This window comes from Mastomys coucha, unplaced genomic scaffold (genome assembly GCF_008632895.1).
Source record: "Mastomys coucha isolate ucsf_1 unplaced genomic scaffold, UCSF_Mcou_1 pScaffold23, whole genome shotgun sequence".
In the NCBI taxonomy this organism is placed as follows: Eukaryota; Metazoa; Chordata; class Mammalia; order Rodentia; family Muridae; genus Mastomys; species Mastomys coucha.
In genome coordinates, this window is record NW_022196906.1 from 29,740,346 (window position 1) to 29,749,036 (window position 8,691).

The window sequence follows — 8,691 nt, forward strand, 5'->3', positions numbered from 1 at the left end:
TCTCTTCTAGCGAAGTTGGTATTTTAGAGAGTTATTCAAAAGTAAAAGACAGATACATTCAGTGAACACACTGAAAGTATATGTAACACATTTCTATTAGATAATGAAGAGTAAGATTTATTGGTATTGAGTGTTTAAATAATTCATAACACCAATTGTATTGCATATTTCACTTAGGTTTTATTTTATAAAAACTTTAATGTTTTAAAGAAGATCTTAGGGAAATGAGGTCATAACATATATATTTTTACATGAATATTTTTGAGAAGTTGAAGTGCATTACAGCTAAGAAAGAAATGTACATGAACATAAAACGTTTTCTCCTTGAGAGGGAGTCTTCCCCTATATGCAGTGATTTTTGTAATACCTGGGAACAAGGTTATCTAGACGTCTTCCTTTTCAGCTGTAAGCCTACTTAGTAAGAGGAGGCCACTGTGTGTATTTCATTGGCATCCATATCTTATTGCAATTGCCTCTCTGTTTTGCTATTTTTTGTATATCTAGAGCTGAAGAGTTTGGTATGCCATGGCTATTGGTTTACCAATAGCCCCATCACAACAGGGCAAGACAGCAAAGGGCAAGACAGCAAATCAGAATCCCTAACAATCTTTCCTCCTTTAAAATGTTCCCTGGAAGTGTATGTCACAATTATGAAAAGTCTAACCATGTTACTACAACACAGTTTTTTTTTTGTACAAAGGATACTCAGCCTGTTTATCCTCTTCCTAAGTCTTTGGTTCTTTTATCTATTCTTGTATTTTGCAAACCCACACAGAGGTGATACATGTGTTGATGTATACCAAGAGTCTGCTCATAGTGATGAGGGTTGAGGAATATTAAGCATAAAAATAAGACTGGGAGGAAAGAAAATGACTGATGCAATACACTGAAACTAGTTCTCACTAAGGCAATGCAATTGGTAAATCTACATAATTGCAGAAACCTTCATAATAACAGCAATATGCATGTACCGTTAGACTTCCAGAAATTTTTTCTTCAAATTCACATTTCATGCATCTTGATTCTGTACTTTGTAAGTCACCATCTGCAGAAAAAAAGAAGCAAAAAGAAATAAGTTTGAGAGCCAGGTTACAATCTTATCTCTGAGTACAGTTGGTCTGAGAATGCTTTCACTGAAAGAATTTTCTTCAGTAGCAGCTAATGCTCCATGCTGGCATTTGTGCCATATGCTCTTAAACTACACGTGAAGAAAGTCCCTTTTCTTAGAGTCTTTGCTACAGGAGCAACATGCACCTAGTGGTAACCTTGAGGTTCTAGAGATTTTGACCCATAGCATTCTTTCCCTTTAAAGTAGATAGGCATAGAGCACTTTGCAATGCATGCTGGGATCCAAACTCACTGATAAGTAATTAGATAGGTAGAGACAAAGATAATATTAGCACTCAAGAATCAGATGCTATGGAGTGACAAGAAGAGCACAACATGAAGAATGCCAGGAGACAGATGAGGCAGGAAAACTTGAGAAGCCCCCAAATGTCCTGTGGATGAGAAAAAGTTTATAACAGAAGGTGATTCCATGCTAAGACAGAAGCTCACCGAGTAATAGAAAAGCCAAAGCTACCAGATAGAGTGTGAAAAATGACATATTTAAGGGGTGATATTTTAGGGCCTTTGCCTTGAATTAGAACAGCCTTCATAGGCTTGAATATATCAATGCTTGATCCATACTTGGTTGAAGTATTTGTGATGATTTAGGAAGTCTTCGTTGGTGGAGGAGTATACTGGGAATGGGCCTTAAGTTTTCAAAAGTGAATGCTATTTTCAACGTCTCTCTTTCTCTCTCTCTGCCTCGCTGTTTTCAGGATGTAAGTTCTCAGCTCTTGTCCCCATACAATGCCTTCATGCTTGCTGCCATGTTCTCCACCATGACAGTCATGGTCTTTGCTCTCGTGACCCTCAGCCAGCCCCAAATTAAATGTTTTCTTTTATAGTCTCTCCTGGTTATGCTGTTTTGTTTTTGCATAGAAAGTAACATAGGCAGACCATAAATAGGCAAGATTTTTGGGGATCAGAGTATGAATGAATATACCAATACAATGATGGAGAGAAGCTCCATTCACTCACGATATGCCTTACCATTACCATAGTCAAATGTTGACCCAGCAAAAGGTTTAGAATATCATACCTGGATATTAGTTGAGTCTTTTTCTTCAAGGACAATGTCCTAGAGATGGTGGTTGGAATCCTGAAAGAGAAACGGAAACCCTAGCACACAGAACACATACATTTGTATGCAAACCAGTCTCCACAGATCATACAAGTCTCATTAGGTTGTGTAGTGCACATCTGCTTCCCATGAACACATTCCCCATTTTTTGTAAGACTAACATAGTATTCACTGTACAGTGAAAACTACAAATATAAAGACTGCTTAGAGGAGGCAGGTGCCACATTGACCCTTCCCAGATAAAGCAAGCTATTAGACCTCTGGATAGCTTAGCTGAATCAATGTTTTGGCTAACAGATATGATCCAGTCACCAACATGTCTCAACACCACAGACAAAGCAGGGTTTACTTTTCTTCCTACAGCAGATAAGGAATCAATCTGCAGGCAAAATATCCTAGTTTCAAAGCAGAGAAAAAAAGACACAGCTTTAGTAGGTTTTCCATTTCTCCTGAATAGATTCTTATAGCCTGCTGTGTTGGTGCCAAACAGCTGATGATCAATGATGACTCAGAGAAAAGTCCAGGCTCTAGTGGATTTATAATCCATTCAGGCAAGGACAAAAGACAGTGTGTATAAGACAGCCCTGAGGCAGATCCAAAGTAAGCTCCTCCCACATTGGTAACATAGCACATCTCTTCTGTGACTTATTTCTTTTCTTATTCTTATCTCACATTTCCTTGCTTCGGTTGGTGCTAATGGTATACATAACCTACCAGGTAATCTTACTAAAAGCAGTACACAGTGGGCCCTTGTTTCTCTTCCTCTCTCCATGTTAACAGCTAAACTTGCTCTGCTAATGTGAGCGATCAAACAAGACAAGGAAAATATTTGGGAGAAGGCTTTTATTAAGCCTGAGTTGAAGCATAAGTACAGGAGGTGAAGTCTCCTAGATGATGAAAAATTGTACCCAGCAGCCTATTTGTCTAGACAGTAGTTTATATGGAGATCATTCCTACTCTAAAGGAATGAACATGTCAATACCATTCAGAGTATAGTCAACACTATATATATATAACCTCAGGAGAGTCTCCTTGTCTGGCTAGGGTGTTTGCTTGGTATGAAGGATTATTTGAAGTCCCCACTGCTTTGCAAGGCTGTGAAGGCTTCCCAAACACATCTTCAGTTGTGGTTGTAGTGATCATCTGTAGGTCTGTAGAAAGTCCCAACCAACCAGACTGCCAGCAAAAGGGCTACTTGGCTCATAGTTTCCCTGCTCAAGGTTTCCATGAATAAGAAAAAGAACCATCTAATTGCCTGCTCATGACAGTTTTGATAATGCACAGAAAGTATTTGATGATGTTAACAATAAAGAGTTAGCAGAAGCTCAACATAGAACTTATGTTCTAATAGCATTCATGGTACTTAGTATAATATTATAGTAATATAATATTATATATTGATATATCACATATCAAATAGATATTCAGGCATGGTGCCATATACTTTTAATCCCAGCAATTGGGAGGTAGAGCAAGCAGATCTCTCTATGTTTGAGGCCAGCCTTGTCTTCAATGAGAATACCATGACAGCCAGGACTGTTGAACAGAGAAACTCTGTCTCAAAAAATAAATGAACAAAGAAACAAACAAGCAAAACAAAACAAAACAAAACAACACACACACACACAGGACAACATCTGACAATATAGCTTTTATAAGCCTGTAACTCACTTTATAGACCAGGTTACCCTCAAATTCATAGAGGCCTGCCTGCCAATAAAAATGTATTCAAAGTGTTTCAAAACCACAGTTTGATTTTTCTATTGGGTTCCAAATTGGTCAAATATGCTGTCATGGTAAAAATCTAGCATGGAATAAATTATGACTAGAAGGGTCTCACATACTTCAACATAAGAAATGCTATGTAGAACATTTTCATAAGCATTATATTAAGAGGGAAAATGCTAAAACCATTTTTTTCCTAACATGGTCAAAGTGCCCACTCTTCACTCTTATTTGATATATTCATCAAAGATTCAGCCAAAGCAATAAGAAAACAGAAAGAAATAAATAGGAATATTATCAGGAAATTAAAGAACCCATGCATTCCTATTTAATAATGGGTTGATCATCAGTTTTTTTGTTTTTTTGTTTTGTTTTGTTTTGTTTTGTTTGTTTTTTTTTTTGAGACAGGGTTTCTCTGTGTAGTCCTGGCTGTCCTGGAACTCACTCTGTAGACCTCAAACTCAGAAATCTGCCTGCCTCTGTCTCCCAAGTGCTGGGATTAAAGGAATGTGCCACCACTGCCCGGCTGATCATCAGTTTTAAAGGCCAGAGATACTCCAGCTGAAAACTCTTGGATTCCTTAGACACTTTCAAAAAAATTAGTAAGATTTAAGCAATGTAGTACAGAGAGACATGTTAGCTTTTTTTTACATGACAATCATGAGTTACCTTAGAAAACAATCAGAGGGAAGAATCATATTTATAGTGATTTAAAATATATGAGTATTTTTAAATAAACCTAAGGAAAGAAAGGAAAAACTACTATAGTAAAAATCTTACAGTACTGAAGAAAGAGAGTGAAAGACACTAGAAGGTGGAGAGGACTTGTGCGTGCAGCAAGGGAAGCAGTCATCAGAGTATAGAGACAGCACATAGGCTGAAAAGTCTTCAACATGTAAAATCAAACATGGGGTAAACACTAAATATCAAAAGTAATTTGCTTGAATGGGCTAGCAAGTTGAGTAGATACTTCTCAAAGACAAAAATTATAAGTTCCAATAGATTTTGAAAATATTTTCAAAGTTTTTAGCTAGTAGAGATATGCAAAGTAAACCTACTTTGAGATTCTGTTACACCACACTCTGAATGCCTGTCACCAGGAAAACAAATGACAAGAACAGAGTGCGCCCAGGATGTTGGGAAAAGGAACCTTTAATCACCATAAGAATGTAATCTTACATAGCCACTATGACAATCATCAAGGAGGTCTTTTACAAACTAGAAATAGAACCATCATATGACTTAGTTATATTACTCTTTGGCATATCCTCCAAGGGATTTAAGTTACCACTACACAGAGACAATGACATGTCCATGATTATTGTTGAAGTGATAATGATTATTATTTCAGTATTCACAACAGATCAGACATTGTACCAGCTTAGAAATCTATCAGAGATAAGTGGATAAAGAAATGTCATACTCACAAAAACAATGGAATTCATTCATCTTTAAAAAAAAATTAAATCATGACATTTCCAGGAAAATAGGTAAAAATGGAGGTCATTATCTTCATTGAAATAAAGAAACAAGTCTCATAGTGTGACTCTCAATGTAAAAGTGTGTGTGTATGTGTGTGTGTGTGTGTGTGTGTGTGTGTGAGATAAAGTACAAAGAAACCATGAATGGAGATAGATTATTTGGATGGAAGTAATGTTATGCATGTAAAATGAATGCAAAAGTGGAGACTGATAGGATGACATCAATAGATTGAGTCTGTTTATACTTACTGGAAAAAATTAAAATTATAGAAAGAGCTTAGTTGGAAAATACTGTGTCATGTCCATATCCCAGTTGTAGCATATTCTAAGACTTCTAAAGAATAATGCTTGTAAGACATGAAAGTCATTGAAACCTGAGTCTGGGGGTAGAGTTCTGTCTGAGGTACAGTTCTACCAACTGTAGTTCATGGTAGAGTGCTTGTCTAACATGCATAAGTTTATCTTGTCTTGATCCTTATCATTGTACAAATCAGGTATGATGGCATACACCTCCAATCCTACCAGGAATCTGTAATCTAATCCTGAGGTCCACAAGTTCAAGGTCACCCTGGTGTGTGAGTCCAGCTTGTTGCATGAGGTTCATTCTGAAGCAAAATACATTAACCAGCAAAAGAACAGAAGCCCAGTTTTCAAAGGAGTTGGGAATGTGTCTTATCAAAGCTTGGTAACAGAGAGAGTGTAGAAGCAACCAGTTGAACACTAGTGTTCTCATCCTGTCTGCCATACTCTGCTCCCAGCACTATGAGTGGAGGAGGATGTTCAAGATTAAACTCTGTGAGCATTGCTCTGTGCTTGTCCTTGGATGACCAGCATTATGAAGATCAGCTGACTTTGCTGTGTGTGCAGGAATGTAGGGTCATTGTTCCTTCTTACAGATAACACTTACCTCACACAGAAATGTAGCCATGAGACTCTCTGTTCTCTTAGATAACAGTCATAGGGATATTCTAGTCTCTGCTCCCTCACATACGCCTTGACATTCCCAAAGTTGTGGGAATGTTTAGAAAGAGGTGTTTTAGGGATAAAACAGTACATGTTATTAATTTTCAAAATACAAATTTTGGAAATTTTTCACACATGTAGTCTGTTGAGATCATTTTTATTCCTTCTTCAACTTCACTGGTGTCCCTCATTCCCATTGCCCTTCAAAATCATAAGCCCTTAGTTTTTAGTATATTATGCATATATACATACATATACATGTATGGCAAGACTACCTTTTTTGCTTGTATGCATTTGTATTATGTGTTTTCCACCTGTGACTGGATACCTATCCCTGGGTTAAACTATGGAGAAAACAGGCTCTCTCTCTCTCTCTCTCTCTCTCTCTCTCTCTCTCTCTCTCTCTCTCTCTCTCTCTCTCTCTCATTAGACACAGTTGCCTGTAGCACTTTATGTAGGAATGGAACCATGGGATATTTCCTCACTCAGACTGATATATTTACTATTGTTATTGTGTCGATCTTGTTGAGGCATCACTGCTGTAAATATTTCATGGGTACATCTTCCATGTCATATAGAGAAAATAATACCTAGGAACAGATATTCTTGTCTTCCACCATTACCATCTTTTGGTTCTCTCTTGTGTCATGATTCCTGAGTTTTAGGAATAGGTGTTGCATTTTAGGTGGATCAGTTGAGGATAGGAGACTCATGGTGTGTTGCTCTCTGCATTTTGACCAGCTTCTTGGCAATGTCAATTACAAAACCTTCCCTGTTTGCCTTCACTAAGCAACGAGACTTTGTGTGTTTGTTTCTCACCAAGGTGCTTCTTGCATCACTTTTAATCTTGGTCTACATCCCAGACAAAGGAAGGAACCAAGAGTTTGGATAGTTGATGGTTACTCACAAAGACCCCAGTTACAACACAGTATTGGTAAACTGTCACCTAGTGGAGAGAAGCTGATTGCCAAGGACACAAGGCACACACACTGTCTTCAGCTAAGTGCTTCTTATCTTTCTACAAGTTGGGGTACAGCCAGAGCTAGGACCTTATGCTGGAACAGCCACACATGTATTTGAGGCCTTGACCACAAGGAAGGATGTTTGATCACCTGCTTTTCTCCATTGAGTCTTGGGAAGTAGATCATGGCTCCTCTTGCTCCTGCTATAACTGATAGATCAGGGAGAGATTTCTTGGTAGAGTGCATTTTATTAATATCTAAGGTAGTCTAAATCAAATCAGACATTTGTGATATTTTCTCTGGGCCTCAAAGGGCATTTGACCCCCAATATGCATTCCTACAAAAGTTGAAATATGTACTTCATAACACATTTTTATGTGTATCTATATTATCATATATTACTGATGAAGAATAAACATCATTTATCAAATTAGACCTTTGATAGTTGAGCATCAGTGTAGAATGGTGAGCTTCTATAGCCAAATGCAAAGAACAGTTCATAAAGTTTGAATGCATGATACTTCTTCCCTTTTTTGAATATCCAGAAGGGTACAATTTTATAAGTCTTTTATGTTTCATCTGTTTCTTACATTTTTCTTTTTCTCAGCATAACTGATCATTTGTATGGAGGTGTACTTCATGCTAAATATACAGAGGGAATTGTTGAGAAATGCTAGGAAGAGGAACTGGGGAACTGGGACACAGTGCCATTGCTGAAGGAATTGGTAGTTAGTAAATAATCTTCTTCACTACTTGGCCATGGAATTTATTACAGAAATCTTCACCTTTGCAGCAAAATGTAGATATTTTCATGACCCCAAAATACATGTTTCCAGCCAGACACGCCTTATGACAGTCCAATTCAGTATGATTGTGGACCCACTTGCCTAGAAGATAGAAGCATTCATATTTAGTGTCCAAAATACACTGATGTTCATAGTGAGGGTTCTTTCTCCCCCAGTACCAACCCTATTTTACAGCTATCTCTCAGTAAAGATGCCTTCAGAGTAGCTCAAATACCTTACCTGTTTGTGAGAATAGGAAGTAATTCCTGGTTCTGCAACCAGGCTTGTATATTGTAGTACAGTTGCTCTTGCCTGCCAAACAATGTCCACTTTTAAAAGAGTTGCAGACCATGCACATTGTAGCTTGGACTAGAAAAAACAAATGTAAAGGGTGAGAAAATAATTGTAGTGTCTAAGAATGCTAGAGGATTAAAGAATTCAGAGACATAGCATAACCCAGAGGAATTTTCCTAACACCTTAGGTGTTGATGTATTACATCAAATTGGATTCGTGACTTCCTTTTTTTTTCTTAGATATTTTCTTTATTTACATGTAAATTTCTCCATTCCCAGTTTCCCCTCCAAAA

The 8,691-nt window shown here is 37.5% G+C and overlaps 1 protein-coding gene across 1 annotated transcript in view; it reads right to left on the bottom strand.

The window, feature by feature from the left end:
• Positions 1–7,869: 7,869 nt before the first annotated feature.
• The window catches only part of LOC116073154 (urinary protein 2-like), a 6,311-nt gene continuing 5,489 nt past the window's right edge, over positions 7,870–8,691 (bottom strand). The window contains exons 2-3 of the mRNA XM_031344848.1: positions 8,345–8,473; positions 7,870–8,206 (exon numbers count right to left, since the gene is read on the bottom strand). Of these exons, the coding sequence (XP_031200708.1) occupies positions 8,049–8,206; positions 8,345–8,473 (287 nt within the window). The 3' untranslated portion in view covers positions 7,870–8,048. The remainder of the gene's footprint in view (positions 8,207–8,344; positions 8,474–8,691) is intronic.